This window comes from Lytechinus variegatus, chromosome 1 (assembly GCF_018143015.1).
Source record: "Lytechinus variegatus isolate NC3 chromosome 1, Lvar_3.0, whole genome shotgun sequence".
Classification (NCBI taxonomy): Eukaryota; Metazoa; Echinodermata; class Echinoidea; order Temnopleuroida; family Toxopneustidae; genus Lytechinus; species Lytechinus variegatus.
The window spans coordinates 10,305,859-10,322,252 of record NC_054740.1 but is presented as its reverse complement, the minus strand read 5'-3'; the positions used below and the strand labels follow the sequence as shown (position 1 = coordinate 10,322,252).

Genomic DNA, 16,394 nt, shown 5'->3' with positions numbered 1-16,394 from the left:
TGTTTTGTTAATTTACTATTGTATGTATGATTTTGAACTGAATGTTTTAATAAATACTACTTCAAAACAAAAAAAAATGTCAGTGGGAGAGAGATAGCATGGATAGGGTTGCTGGAGAAAAATATTACGTAGGCCTACAAAGTCATCCAAAGGATTTTTTTATTGCTCGGTATACGTATCTGCAGTGTTGTATGAAGGTTCTCACAACATAACAAATTGGCAGAGTAATTAAATGCTGTTTGTGTTAATTAGGACCCTTTTCACTTTTCAGGGGATTTGTGTGCGTGTGTGTGTGTGTGGGATGATCATTTCCTATGAATTCTATTTAAGCAGCACTGACCGTCATACCATAACCACAACATAAGAATTATCAATTAAATAAGCATCAATATTCATACCTGAATGTTAATACCCAAATAAACAACCTGACAACAACAATAACAACATGCTCTGAAATTTATATGACATTTACGGGGGAGCCTACTCTCATATTGACGTCACAAATCTTTAAATGTTTATACCGTTATTGGTCTTACAGAACTGGCTTTATAGATAATAATAGCTTTTGTTCAAAAATTCCTTCATGCATTCAAGTATCCCTCTATGCTTGATATGGACTAGTTAATTATGTGTTCTACTAATGCTCAATAATTATTGATACCCATGGGATTATAATACCTCTGAACTTACGACTTTGCAATTGTTATAATTTTACAGTGCATTATCTGATATTGATTAGTTAGCATAACATGAAAACAAGTTAAGCTATTAAGTTGTTTATATTGATGTATTTTTTAATGATTGTTGTGTTATTTCCGATAATACCGTCAGATCTGGTCCATGATAAGTATACAGCCCAAAACATTATTGTTTGCAATAAATGATATAGATGCTTGTAGGCCTAGAGGACAGCTATATAGTATAGGAATCGAGAAGTGTGGGCGGTGAGTTTATTTTTATCGGAATCATCAGTTTTATTGCAATAAAATGTTATTATGCAATGTCTCCAGGTATTATTTTAAATTATTATATTCATACTGCAATATGATAGGGTTATATTATATATATATATATGTATATATATATATATATATATATATATATATATATATATTCAGATACCTGAAGAAGGCCGAACTAAATGGCCGAAAGCTTGTATTAATAAAAGTTGAAGAAATCCAGGCTACGTCTCCCGCTTCAATGCTTTTTGAGCTTCTTCGCCAATATATTACTCACTGAAGCACCCACGCAATGTTTAGGTCCTTGATCATCACAATTATATATATATATATATATATATATATATATATATATATATATATATATATATATATATATATGATATATATATACAGTACAAACAACTGATGAGAAATTGAATGTATTAGTTTTTTTTCAATGTATTTTTATATCACTTGTGTTCCACAGCGAGTTGGTTTTCTTGTAATAAACTGTGATACAAGTCTGGATATTACCTTCTTTAAAAAAAAATACATAGCTCTCTGTATTTCTTGATGGATTTACGAGTGCCAATATTTTTCTCCACTTTGTCTGCTTTTACATCACTGAACTCAATTTATCACCAGGGTGAACTTCTTTGTGGTGTGATTACAATTTTTATATGCATTTTTTACATGCAAATTAATCTTCACCCAAATTTGCAGTGACGGTAAAGGGGCCCAGTGAAGAATTCTCACCTTTCATTGTTTATTGAATTTCTCTCCCATTACACCCATTATTTAAAAAAATATTCTTTTTAATGAGACTAAAGGAAATCGTCACAGTCAGTAAGACTGAGAAAAGGGGATCTCATTCCTAAAAGATAACAATTTGACCACATTCACCAAAATAACTTAAGAAAAAAATACCGAAATTACCCTTTATTCTTACCCCCTCAAAGATAATCGGCAACGAGAATAATACTTCCCTTGCTCATTTCCTAAATCCTTCAAAAAGGAATCCTTATTTTGGCTCACAAAAGCCTGGTACACCGTTGTTCGGTTGACCCTCCTCTTAATCTGCGCCAGACTGCAGTGTAGCTTTTTTCCCCAAAGTCTCCTATTTTTCATTAAAAAAAATGCCCTTATATGAATGCGACCACCGAAAGTGGCGGTCTTAGGTGCCTATAATATTGTTCAGAACCAAATAGGTCCTCGGTCAAAGTATCGAAAATCGCAATCGAATGTAAAAACCGCTATCGATTGTGAACAGCGCCATCTCTTGTTATCCTACACAAAGAAAACTCGCAGTTTACTTTTATATACAGTACTCGCAACGCACTGCTGCAACTCACTCCCCACTGCAGCAAAACAAAGAATTCTAAAAGTTATTTTTGATGATGAAGGGTACGTCATTCTTTCCGGATTGATTCTTCCTATTGTCCTTATTCGAAAGCCAAAGATTTCTTTTCATTGTCAATATCTCTTTGGTCTAAGCATATTTTATCATTTTCCTCACGGTGAAATTTGTTTTGTTTATAATATATAAACAAAACAAATTTCACCGTGAGGAAAACACTTTCCGTGTTCTGATGGCCGTCAACAAAATCCGCCAATTACCTCTCTTTTCTCCCTTCCTCTCTCTTTTTATCACGCTCTTTCCTATCGGCATTTCTTTCTTTTTCTCTCTCTCTCTCTCTCTCTCTCACATATATATATGTCTTTCCTTCTCTCTATTCTCCCCACTCTCACATCTCCGAACCCGGCTGGCCATGGGTGAATGATGTGATATTAATTGTTCAATATGTCACACCCTATGTCAAATTGGATTTTCATTTTAAAAAGGCTATTTTCCCCCACATTATGCCCCCATCAAGTCTGTTTTGGCCCACATCGCCACTGCACAAACACACACAAACTAAGAAAACAATAAAATCACTTGTACATCCAATTCATTTATTTTTTAATAAGAAACTTCCACTTATTCTTAACTATATACGATCTTCCCGTACCTGCTTTACAGAGTTATAATTATTTCTTTCGATACAAACCCCCCACACGTTCAACACCGTTTACATGATTGGAAGACTATACACATTCATGTTGGATAAACTTATTCGACCATTAAAAAAGGACAAATCGTTTTGATTAATGAAATTGTATATAAATGCAGCATATAGTTGCATATTCATATTTTACATTTTTGTATTGTCTAATATTCTCATTGCATTTTGCTTGCCCCCCCCCATAATCGGTTTATTTCATCATTTATTTATTTACTCATCGATTCACTATATACGTCTTTTTCATGTCATCGTGACTTCGTCAGTAGTCTTATTGCGCTGCTTTGCATGAACATGATGAAGGTCCTTGATTTATTTATAATAACAGAATACAAAAACTTAAACAAAGCAAACAAAACTAAGAAGGCTAATTCAACAGTATAGGTTAACAACTAAAATTCAATAAGTTCTCCTCTCGATCATTAAGAAAAAAAAAGCCGTTAGAATAGTTTTCTCTATGCATAATTCACGTTTCGTAAAAAAATATCGCATAGGATAGCAGTTAAAATAAAAGATTTCAGAAAAGACTCAATATGTTTCATAAATTATTTTTTTCATAAAAAGTAATATATTTCAGAACAATAAATTTTAAGTAAATTCTAATATCATAATCGAAACATTGAAGCTGATGAATATATTATCTACTAACTACGAAGTCTAAACAAAATACAAACTAAAAAAAATGAAATATATATATTGTACTTCACTCGTTCTTATACTCATTGACCATGTTGACAGTGCAAATAAGACTTACATAGTACAGTATACGAGGTTTTCAGTGCTCAGCGATATTAATTTGATACAATATTTACACGATTTTTATCACCAAACCTGTGATTTATTCAAAATAATATATTGATAGTTGGCTTTGATGGGCTATCCTTTCAAGGTATTTTCATATTTTAGGTTGTGCTTGTACCTGTTATAATACCTTACAAAATCAATTAATCAATCAATCAATAAATCAATTAATCAATCAATCAATCGTCATTATACAGCCCCTATATAATAAAGGGATTTACACTCAGAATTCATCGTGGATCCCCTCGTTAGTCATTTACATTAAAGGTCTAGTCCATCCCAGCAAAATGTTTCCTTGAATAAATAGAGAAAAATCAAACTAGCATAACGCTGAAAATTTCATCAAAATCGGATGTAAAATAAGAAAGTTATGGCATTTTGAAGTTTCGCTTATTTTTCACAAAAAAGTGATATGCACAACTCAGTGACATGATGAGTCGGTCGATGATGTCCATCACTCACTATTTCTTTTGTTTTTATTGTTTGAATTACACATTTTTTTTTATTTCATTCTTTACAGATTTATAATATTTCATATAATAAAATACAAAAGAAATAGTGAGTGGATGACGTCATTACTCTCCTCGTTTGCATATTAACCAGAATGTGCATAATATTATTTATAACAGTTTTGTGAAATTAAGCGAAACTTTAAAATGTCATAACTTTCTTATTTTACATCCGATTTAGATGAAATTTTCAGTGCTGTGCTTGTTGGATTTTTCTCTTTTTATTCAAATCAATTTTTGGGGGTGGACTTGTCCTTTAATGATTGTCCATAATCATGCTCTATTTTATACTGCTTTCCTTTAAAATATCAATCCTTAAAGGTCAAGTCCACCTCAGAAAAATGTTGATTTGAATCAATGGAGAAAAATCAGACAAGCAAAATGCTGAAAATTTCATCAAAATCAGATGTAAAATAAGAAAGTTATGATATTTCAAAGTTTCGCTTATTTTTAACAAAATAGTTATTACTTGAACGAGCCAGTTACATCCGAATGAGAGAGTCGATGATGTCACTCACTCACTATTTCTTTTGTTTTTTATTGTCTGAATTATACAATATTTCAATTTTTACGAATTTGACAATTAGGACCACCTTGCCTGAACCACAAAATGTTAAAATAATGGATTTTCACGTGTTAAGGGAGGAATGAAACTTCATTTCACATGACAACGACGAGAAAATCAAAATGTTTTATTTTTCATATAATAAAATACAAAAGAAATAGTGAGTGAGTGATGTCATCAGTTCCCTCATTTACATACCGACCGAGATGTGCATATAACTGTTTTGTGAAATGAAGCGAAACTTTAAAATGTCATAACTTTCTTATTTTACATCCGATTTTGATGAAATTTTCAGTGTTATGCTTGTTGAATTTTTCTCTTTTTATTCAAATCAAGTTTTTGTTGGGGTGGACTTGTCCTTTAAATTTGTATTCAAATCACATTACTTTGTATTATGTTTGAAATGGAAGAAATGAATTCAATAATTAGAAATTTATCCTGGCTTATTTAAATTGAAAATTTGACATAATAATGAAACACGTTTATAGCAGACGAGACGCTATAGACACTGCATTCTGTTTGTTTGCCATAATCTTGATAACGTATTGCTCCATTAATCATAATGGCCGCTATTCATAAAACTATCCCAAATCGAGTTGTTACTCATAAAATCGAGGAAGCTCCGCTAATCATATTGTACATTGAATGTCACTTATCATAAGGACCTCTATTCAAAATAGGCATAATGAATAACGTTTGCTTGTCACGGCAGAAGATGAATGGTCATTATATTACACAATAATAAACAATGTTTGAAATTTTATACAACAGTAGTTATTCACCAGTTTAAACAACCGTGCTTGATTTATTGAGGATTGAATATCAAAAATTAAACTTTATTGTTTAAAAATATCGACATGATCGAACACTGTCTTGCAGTCGAACCCCAATCATAATCATAGTCAAATTTTATCCTGACTTGTACGAATAAGTCTTTATTACTATTTTTCGAATCATGTATTAACACTTTTAATCATCAACGATCCAATAACGATAATTGCAAATTTGAGGTGTCGCCAAATTCAGGCAATATTGTTTATCAATAAATTTCCAAGCATAATATCACACACTCTTTGAAAATAAAATGTAAGATTATTACAATGCAAATATAGCACTGTGCATCAATCAGATCACATTCGCCGAGATAACATTTATTACTTGGGAGTCCGAGAATGGATTTCAATCTGAAAAATCACTATTTATGACTTCGAAATCCTAAAAAAAGTTACGTCGTTAAAAAAATAGCACATTGTTTAACCCTGTCACTCTAACAACAAGTTGTTTAAACTCTTATTGTGATTGTAAATAACTTGTTTCAAAATTTTAAACAGCTGTTATAAATGTTTAAACAATAGTTGTTAGAGTGATGGGAATTTAAACAACGTTTTCCCAGTGTAAGAATAAATATATAGTAAACATGATAATGCTTGTTTATCATCCATATTATCAAGAGTTCATTTTAACATGTTTAATGACTGTGCATGTTGTGAATGGATGAACCAGAAAAGATTTAATTTAACTGGTACAAAAAATGAAGAATATGATACAATAAATAACGAAATGAAGAACCGTCAATGTATGATTTTAAATCATATAAATTTGGAGGAGTGGTAGAATATATTTTATTAGGCATGTTAGGGGAACGGGTTTTCGGTATTATACACCCCCTATGGCGATCAAGGGTCTTGGTGCATGCACTCGGCCCCGCAACACTACACAGACACCTTCTGGAACGCAGAGAATCTATTGTCAAAGTTTTTCATGACAAAGAAATCTTCACTCTAAAAATTCGAATGTTAAATTAACATTTGAAAGGTTGGAGGAGTGACAACCGTTCCCAAATGTTAAATCCAACCTTGTATAAAGCTGAATCCAACATTTTAAATGTTGGGTAGAACCACTCGAAGTGGTAAATGCAACATTTAGAAAATGTTGTCACTCCTCAAACCTTTAAATGTTAAGTTAACATTTCTTGTTTTTAGAGTGTTTGTCGAAAACCAGTGAATCAAAATAGCCGTTTGTCCGTGACTCTGGACAAAAGGTATATATCAATTATTTTTGTCTGCTCCGAACCAATTTCGACAAAGGCCTCTCCGCTGTCTATTGTGATTCGATGCATTTTCAATAGATTTACAACGTTGCGGAAACTGTTCTCGTTGTATAGTTGCAAAAACTCCCTGTTTTCACAATGAGCATGCAGACGATTCAGGCTCTCCATTAAATATTATATCTCTTAGACTAAATCTTTCGCCAGAACGTGACGGGTGTTGAAGGGCAAGGAAGCGGCAAGGCTTGATTAAGGAAAAAAAATCTTCAAAACAGCCAGACAACGGCATGAAGTCGAAGACCTATGGGGTTTTAAAAGTTCAAGTGAACCTCTGGAAGGTACATCTTGTTATCAACGATGTACTTGCATTGGTAACAATGTAATATTTTAACGGGTAGGGGCGTCGGTCCACGTTTCGTAAGGGGGGGGGGGCAACTGAAAAAACAAATCGGTGCGCTCTCCAAATTACATTACAGCAATTTCTGCGCAAAGTGCACCGAAAAATTGACAAGATTAGTTTTTTAAATGTATTTTTATGCCATGTTTAGGCACAATGGTTTCATTGTTTTTTTTTTCAACATGATTGCATATTATAGTTTTTCAAGTTGTCCGAATTATGGGTGGGGGTGGCAAATCGATTTGTAATCCCCCAAATATTTTCATGGGGGCGATCACCCTTGCCCCCAGGATCAAAGCCTCTGTTAACTGGGAGGGGGTGGCATTAATTCGAGCTTCACTACGAATGAGAACATGCATTAATACATTTGGGGTGTAGCTCAAAATGCACAACAGCTATGACTCTTTCCCCCATGTCAATACAGGCTTTCAATGATTATTACGATATACGAGCAAATGAATGAGGGCCCCCTTGAGCCCCTGCCCCCCGCTCTTTATCTTCCTGAGTAAATTTTACAATTAAGCCCATCTTTGTGTGGGCTTTTTATCGGGAGGGGGGGGGGGTGAAAAAGAGATAAAAAATATAAAGGAAGGGCCAGGGACATTTCTTCATGGACAGGGAAAACGATGATTTACCTGTTTACAATGAAGGTGTTTTCTTTTACGAGATTGAAATAAGATCGATGGTAGAGATGAATTAAAAAAGACTACATGCTTCGGGAGACACAATTCTTATTTTCCCAGAATAAAAATTATAGATTTCAAGTTGAATGATGAATGATGGGGGGGGACATGAGCCTGGCTTACGGGTGCATTCTGCCTGGGCACATAGCAATTATTTCGCTGACAATAGCGACAGCCCACATAAGTAGAGATAGAGGAACTTACAAAATAACAACAACACTAACAACAACAGCAGCAACAACACCTCACCAACAATATCATCGACAGCATGCAACAAGTAACTCGTGGCAAGCGCGGAGACATGGATAGATCGGGAGAGAGGTCAAGTGTACAAAACTGACATAGGCTTCTTTAGAAAAAAAATACTTAAAATAAACCAGAAGCCTTCATAATATTTTGTAAAGTCGACGATAAAATTCCAATGGGTCGGCCACACGGGTCTCCCATCTTGAAAAAATTGACATCACCCGGGCACTTTTCCCTGTCCTGTTTCGTATCGGGGTCACAATACCAGAAGAGAATTATTTACCTCTTAATTCGGTTCAAAGATGAACCGAGCAATGTGTAATAAACCGGTAAGCAATACCCGATTGACCGATGAGTGTAGAAGGTTTATCGTTCTGAGATATCGATACCAATCATTGTTTGACTTTGGCCTGTTTAGATTTATCAGACTTATAGTTTTTGGTTGTGCACATGATGAAATCCTCGCCAAAGTACCGCGGATATCCGGGATCGGCGCTTCGGTGTTCTGTGCTGTATTTTTGGTACTTCTTACGTTGGAGGAAATAAAGATTTTCTACAAAGAAAAGAAAGGAAAACATAATGATGATAATATATCCTGTATATCATATTCATCTGAAGAAGGGGTGCATGTAAAAACATTCCTTCTCATTTTTAAACTATATGTATCTTGTTAATTTATTAACCTTTTATTTATTTATAAATATACTGTGTATATATAAGTATATTTACTCATCTATTTTCATTTATTTATCCTTTATTATTTATTTATTTTTTTGTTCATTCGTATATTCATCTATTTGTTTAATATAATTTATTTATTTCATTATCATTATCTTATTTTTATTCATTCATTTATTTAATTTACATACTTCGGGGGTGCACTTATAAATGCAATGAACTCAATCTTCTGCTTCTCCTCCTTCTTGTTCTTTTTTTTTGGGGGGGGGCAGGTGCTGAGGTGTAGGCCTACTTACTATCAGTATATTGGAACGCTGCATTGACGGGCGTCTGAACCCCCGCGAAGACATCTTTCGTCAATCTCGGAAATCCACCATCAACGTATTCTCTCTTTTCATCATAGCGCCAAACGTATGGCCCCCGGAAGAAATAAGTTTTGTTGTAGGCCCGGAAGTGGAGAGCGGCATCCACGCGACCCGGCATGTTCCGGGTCCGGACAGAGCGCGGGAAACCGGGTAACAATGTCTTACCCTTATAAATCCACATCAAATGACCTGTTGGGAACAATTGAGATATATTTATTTGCGTAAAATTTATAGGAATATAAATATCTTAAGTATTTTTTTTTACCTTCGATCACATAATGTTCGATGATCACAATAAAAAAATTTAACGAAATAGCTTTATGCCCCGGCGTTGGGGCGACCCACGGGGGGGGGGCTACTCGAATTATAACATGAAACCTGTGCCACACAAAAGGCGAACATAGGGGGCTCTGGAACTAATTCTTGGTATTAAAATGGGGGTCTCAGAAACGGTTCTTCGATCAACAATAACTAAAAATGCAATGCTTTGGAACTGACCACACACAAAAAGGGGGGGGTATCCAGGGCTTCGTAACAAAAAGGTTTGCAATCAATCGCTAAATACCAATGACCAATCAAGATCGTCGTTGCACGAGCACTCTATTTAAAATACTGACTGGGAACCAATCAGTGCGGTTCTTTCATACTTGCAACTCATCGCAAACCTTTGTGTTCCGGAGCCCTGAACTCAATCGTCGCATGGTAGCGGCTATATAATGGAGCAGCCGAAAAAAAAATACGCGCGGGTCTTGCTTGATTCATATCGCATATCGGGTTTAGTAGTTCATGATCAGGCATGCATAACCACAAATTTGAGGGTCTCTGGACATTACGAAAATTTCCCGTTTGATTCTCGACCTCACTTCGGACTGCAAACTGCGGTGGCATACCCCGTTTTGCGTTTGCAAATCTCAAACAACTTTTCAAACCCCGATAAACCCATCTTGGCCAGGTCTCGATTTCCCCTTGTCTCGATTTCACCACCACGGGCCAGCTAAACGAGCGTTGAGCCAAGGACGAAACGATAAACAACAGCTGTGCTATTACGTAAGACTTGTCTGCCTGTAGAAGGATCTTCGGAATGAAATTATTGTATTCGATATTAATCACGTTTTCAAAGGCATATTACATTCAGACATCCAATACTAGTCCATTTTCAATTTCGAACGAAGAAAATCGACCTCGAAATAAGGAAAGTATGCGGAATAAAAATTACGGTATGCTTAGCATGCAAGACCGCGATGCATCCCATCTAGTTTCTGTCCGTACAGCAAGAAAATATGGGATGCATGCCGTTCACTCGCGCAACGATACAGTCTTAACGAAAGAAAGGAAGGAAGGAAGGAAGAGAGAGAGAAAGAAAGAAAGAAAGAAAGAAAGAAAGAAAAAGAAAGAAAGGAAGAAAAAAGTTTCTATCAACGCGTGTATACATGGAACTCCATGCACTCAACAGAATGCAATCCATCGTGTGTGGCCCCCTGCTGTGACCGGGGTGTATTATCTTCGGACCGAGGTCAAGAAACAGGTGTTTCTATACTTAAATTTCATGCTTGAGGGCAATAGGGTTTTGAGAAGAGATTTGATGATAAGGGAAACTTGGGGTATACTGCTCTTAAACGCAAAATTTTCGTCATGGAAAAATGGGAATTTCAATGGCTTTCTAAATAATGTAACGGAAATAGGCTGAAAATGTGTGTCTCGACCGCCATACATACGTATCGTAGCACCCGGTGGGGGGGGGGCTTGGCAACCGTCCTTATGATTTTTCAAATTTTGAAAAATAGAGGATTAAAAATAATTGAAAGAGTTAGAAAAAGTGACCGGAAGAATAAAAACAAGGTATCACAAATAGAGATTGTGAAACTATACAAGATAAAAAATAAAACAAAATACCGAGGATTTTAGATAAATTCATTTAAAGAAAAGAAAACATTATCCAGCACGTGACCCACCATCAGGAAATTTAATGACTGAATGGTATTGTGAATCATTAATTGATCGGTCATAGTTTTTGAGATGAGAGTATAGGACTACGTGGTTGATCGTAATAAGAAGGATCGACAACTCTATCATAAAATTATTATGAAACAAAATAACCATCGTTTTTGCTCGGACATTAAATAGACACACTAACAATCCAAGTTAGAATACTCAGTAGTCTATACCTTGCGTGTGTAATTATTATGCTCTCGATGGTGTGTAGTAACTGTTTAATATCGCCCGATATGATGATAAAACAACATTCAACGGAAATAGCATACCTTTAAGAGCTACAATATGACCATCTTTTCTTTGGTAAACGGTGTCTATTTTATGCGGCATTTTGGGAAATCTCCGCGCTATTTTCTCTCCTTTCTTTGGTGACATTATTTTTCCGATCTTCTTCAATCGCCAGAAACGTCGATCCTACAGAGAATTGGAAAAATATAAGTAATTATTATACAATTTAATCTTGAAAAAAGGGGGCCGTCTCGCAGTTTAAATAAAGGGGGGGGGAGCAGCCTCAAATTTGGACTGTATTCCAGTGCCCCACCCTCAAATTGGGATCCATCAGTGCACATGCTGCTCTAGTGTTAGAATAGATGAATTTGACTTCGCGGTCCCCCATAACTAAGGGTTTCCAAAGAATAGCAAAACTCTTTCAATGGATGGTACAATGAGCGGGGTGTTTTGCTATGCCAGTGCACAACAGTTGTTATGTACACCTGACGCCCCCCCCCCCCGGCGCCCCCCAGTTAGAAATTTACCATAACAAACATCACCCAAACCGAATTATGTTGGCGACTCACACTCGAACTAAATCGGTGAGTGGACTGCCGCCCTCTACGGTCAATATATGAAACTTCTTTCCTTCTGATTTTCACTTTGAAGATACCATACTTTTCAATATTTAACCTTGTTTTTTTAAAGAAATGAAATAACCTGTGAAATGTATTTAGCGTAGTATTACTGAAAATATAACTTATTGTGTACCTAACATACTTACGTCCCAGTACAGGGGGCTACAAATCTATTTAGTTTGTATATTGGTTGGTTACCATTTCTTCCACCGAAGCGTTGGTGGTATAGCGGTTAGCATAGTTGCCTTCCAAGCAATTGACCCGGGTTCGACTCCCGGCCAACGCAACTTTTTTTTTTTTTTACTTTTCACAATTTTCAAGTGCTCTAATATTCCAAATTATTTTTTTCAATAAAAAGCGGCTGGCTATTAGTTTTGATAATTATTCATCATCCACCTACATTATGCCATGGACCTTGAATATGCCAAAATAATGCCTTGGCGTTGATGACTCTTCACCATCCGGGCTCGCATAGTAGGCTCAACGAATAGGTAGTTTGGGGCTCAATTACTTTTAAGGCCTCTACTCATTCAATCTAAATTATGCAAACAAAGAAACTATTTCAATTCAAAATGTAATCATTAAGACAAATAGGGTATAGAATTTGTTTGGCCTGCATTAATACAATCTTACTCTGAATACAAATAATGTCCCATCTATTAGCGCTGTGGCGTCGAATGCCTTGTTGCACTCAGCTCTTGGATTGCCTTTATAACGAGGTATACTGGGATCACCTGCAAAGAAGAAGATAAGAGAAGAGAAGGGGAGGGAGGGAGAGAGAGGGGGGGGGGGGGGGGGGGGGGGGAAAGGGAGGGGGGGATAAATAAGACGGTGTTTCTTCTTAAGTTCCTTACCCTTTTTTCTTGTAGGCCTAAAATAAAAAAAAATCAAGTTTTGACTTCTAAACAGACTAATGAGCTTGAAGACAGATGATACTCTGAACGTATTTATTTCAATTCTTTTTATTTTTGCAACAAGTTTTTCTCGGCCTTAAGTGACTCAACACCCGTTGCAAACTAATCAAAATTTTTTCAAGGAAGTATATTGTGCTGTACATTAATATGCAATTTTAATGTTATAAAAAGTATTATTTTAAAGTGTTTTGTAAAAACTTTTGTGTTGAAACTGTCATCAGTTGGTGTCCCTAGAGAAAACCACATCCTGAGGTGTTAATATTACACCCTAGAGGTTGAAAATATAATACCAAAGAATGTCAAAGAATAATATTAACCAAAGGCGCTGTACATGCTGTAAAACCCATAATACTGTATATTGCACACCGAAATATCTAGCATGGTCCTCTTTGTTCATCGGTTAGCACCACAATTTTTTGCTGGGTATTAAATTATTGTACCCATATTTTGATGTTTTTATAGAAAACTCACCGTATAGTACTTGAATCGCCCTAATGTCGTCATCGCCCAACTTGAATTCGTTATCATCGCCCTTAAAACCCGCGTAGTCTGGAACCATGATCGAACCCATGGTGTGCGAATGTTCAAGGCCGAGGCTATGTCCAAGTTCGTGGGCTGCCACTTTAAATAGATTATAGCCTGCACCATGAAGAAGAGAATTAACAATTCATTTATATATTAGAATGTATTATAAAGGCAAAACTATGTATTAGATGTTTCATGAAAAGTCGTGTGTGCTTAAAAAAAGTATACATGACTTGACGTAGATAATATAAAACATGCAAGAAGAAGAAAAAATAGAAGATTAAGAACAACATGAATAAAGAGAATAATAAGAAAATAGGAGAATAAAAAAAGAAGGAGGGATACAGGAAGAAAAGGGGGACAGGATAATTACAACATGTATACAATGATTTTGTTCCCTCTAATAGCCTATCGGTGACCCAACCCACTTTGCGAACTCAATGATGATTTCCATGTAAAACACATAACCAAATATTAAAACACAACAGCATTACCCGATTCGCCATCATAAGAGAAGTACTCCGAGTCATCGAAATGGACATCGCCGTCGAGGTCGCCGAATTGTCCATTCGGCAGATAGGCGTGGGCAATGGTGCCGTCCGGCCCATCGAATGGATACGGGTCGCCGTGGCGGTACTTGGAGAAGGAGACATAGATGTCGGCGTCCTCGTCATCGATGTCCCAGTCGTCGAGCATACGGAACTCGAGAGGGGTGACGTCGCTCCACATCTGGAGCGCTCTCGAGATAGAGTCCTGGACCTTCTTTCGTGGGATCCAAACACTGGTCGGGTAGTTATCAATTCTGAGATGGAGGAAATGAAGTTGATTAGATTTACATTTGTGATAATTTTTTTAATCTAACCTGTAACATCCTCGATATATCGAGTTCATGTTGTTATAGTCATTTGTCACAAAAATTGAAATAAAAAAGAAAACGCACGAAAATCGAAGCTCTGAAAGTGTTTAAATATCGGAACTATTTAACGTTTGGTTCATTAAATCACCAGTAGACTTAGAGGCACTGTACTGTTCAAGGCTCATTCAAAAGATTTGACATTTTAAAACATTTGTAAGCTCATGAATATTTCAAAGTTTGGAAGAAAAAGTTATTTGAGATCAGTTGACGAAAGTTTGGCAAATAGCATTCACTCTTCCAGCGTCGACACACATTGTTTGTCAGATATATGAAATATCTCAGTAATTATAAATCATTCAATTTCAAGAAGAATGTAACATGTATGTTATTCTTTTATGAAAAAATGCCAGATTTCACATCGAATCTGATACTATGATGTCGTTTCAAATTGGGTCAAAGGATCCTGATAATTTACAAATTTTCTTACCTGTATGTAATATGCTTCTTACTCCATCTATCGCCTGCGAGTGCATATCGTTTATGTCGCCGTCTTTTCTGCTTCTTCCGTCTTCCACTATTTTCTTCTTCCTGCACATCAATTTCACCTTCGTTCTCCGTTTCGTTCAGCTCGGCGATGTCCGGATCGGCTCGGCCGCATCGTGGTCGTCGCATCGCTTCGATCGTGGCTTCGTCGATGCGCCCGGTGACGGGGACACGGAGGTACGTCTGGAGTTGATCTAGTTTGGACATCACCCGTTTCTTGCTTGGCGTGGTCGTGTACGTCTGCGACGACCGCTGCATATCGTCGCGAGATGCGACCAGCTGACTAGGTGGAGTTAGGTCCTCCAGATATTTGTACTTTTCCATAAATTGCTGCAAAAAGAGACAACGTAAACCATGTCAAATGTATAGTCTACTACGTTTGAAAGATATTTCACCAAATAGTCAATTAACAAGTCAACAATAAATATCTAAAGAAGAAAGAATAAAGATAAAAAATATTGATAAAGAAAAATAACAGAAAGAAGCATTTGCCCCTATTAACCGATTGAATAGGATTTGAACCCGGCCAACCTCAATTTGTTCAAATTAAAGTACACTCTTAATGTTGGGCAACATACTGTCCACACAACAATACTATTGATTAAAACTTTACCCAATTTTGGGTAGTTTTAAACCAATAATGTGTGCTTTGGGTGAAAACTGCACAGTATTGAAAACTACCCAGAGTTGGATAACTTTTTTAACAATTTTTTTTTATTGTTATGTTGCCCAACGTTTTAAGAGTTTATAGTAAATATCAACAACAGCTTCTATAATGACCACAGTGACAGAATCTCCAAAAATAGAGCAATTTCCATTGGTTTAATAAACAATTGTGACATCATGAAATAATCTTCTTTCAGGACAAAATATGACCCTGTTTCTTTTTCATGATTATGCCAACTACAAAAGTTTTGTCAAGGAGGGGAGAGGGGAGAGGGGAGGGGGGTGAAGTTCAACAAACATCCACGGACTGAACCTTCTTTAGTTGCCACTGGAGAGATCATAATCATCATGATTCTGATTGATTGGGCAGGTTTTAAATAACTTAATTTGGGGTCACAATTATTGAGCCTGTCAGCTAACCTTACATCGCATTAATTTGTCAGCAATCTTTCGGATCGAACAGGTGTGTCCGACCATGCCGACGTTGCTCCCGAAATGTCAATTCGGATTACGGCTTAGAGTTTTCTTCGATTCTTTTTTGTTCGATTAAGGTTTTTATTTTTCATGACAATTATTCAAGTCCAAATTCTATAGCTTCATCAAGTATCAATGAATAAAGTTTCAGTACAAAAATATCTGAACAAAGTAACTAGTCCAAGACTTAAAAACATTGAGAAAAGAGGAACTAGTGAGAATTAACCAGGTTTGTGTAACCTAATTAGGGATGTAAACATGGGTATTTCTGCTGCACGTGAGTT

The 16,394-nt window shown here is 36.0% G+C and overlaps 1 protein-coding gene and 1 non-coding gene across 2 annotated transcripts; one reads left to right on the top strand and one right to left on the bottom strand.

Annotated features, from left to right (window-relative positions):
- Positions 1 to 7,486: 7,486 nt before the first annotated feature.
- Positions 7,487 to 15,295, bottom strand: LOC121426079 (72 kDa type IV collagenase-like). The gene is made up of 7 exons (XM_041622268.1): positions 14,915 to 15,295; positions 14,066 to 14,373; positions 13,518 to 13,685; positions 12,766 to 12,866; positions 11,554 to 11,698; positions 9,224 to 9,481; positions 7,487 to 8,802 (listed from the first exon to the last, which is right to left on the bottom strand). Exons 1-7 carry the CDS (start codon positions 15,292 to 15,294, stop codon positions 8,642 to 8,644), a joined length of 1,521 nt encoding a protein of 506 aa, XP_041478202.1. The 5' UTR covers position 15,295; the 3' UTR covers positions 7,487 to 8,641.
- On the top strand, positions 12,347 to 12,418 carry TRNAG-UCC. Its single transcript has one exon. It is a non-coding gene; the product is annotated as a tRNA-Gly (tRNA).
- Positions 15,296 to 16,394: the final 1,099 nt, after the last annotated feature.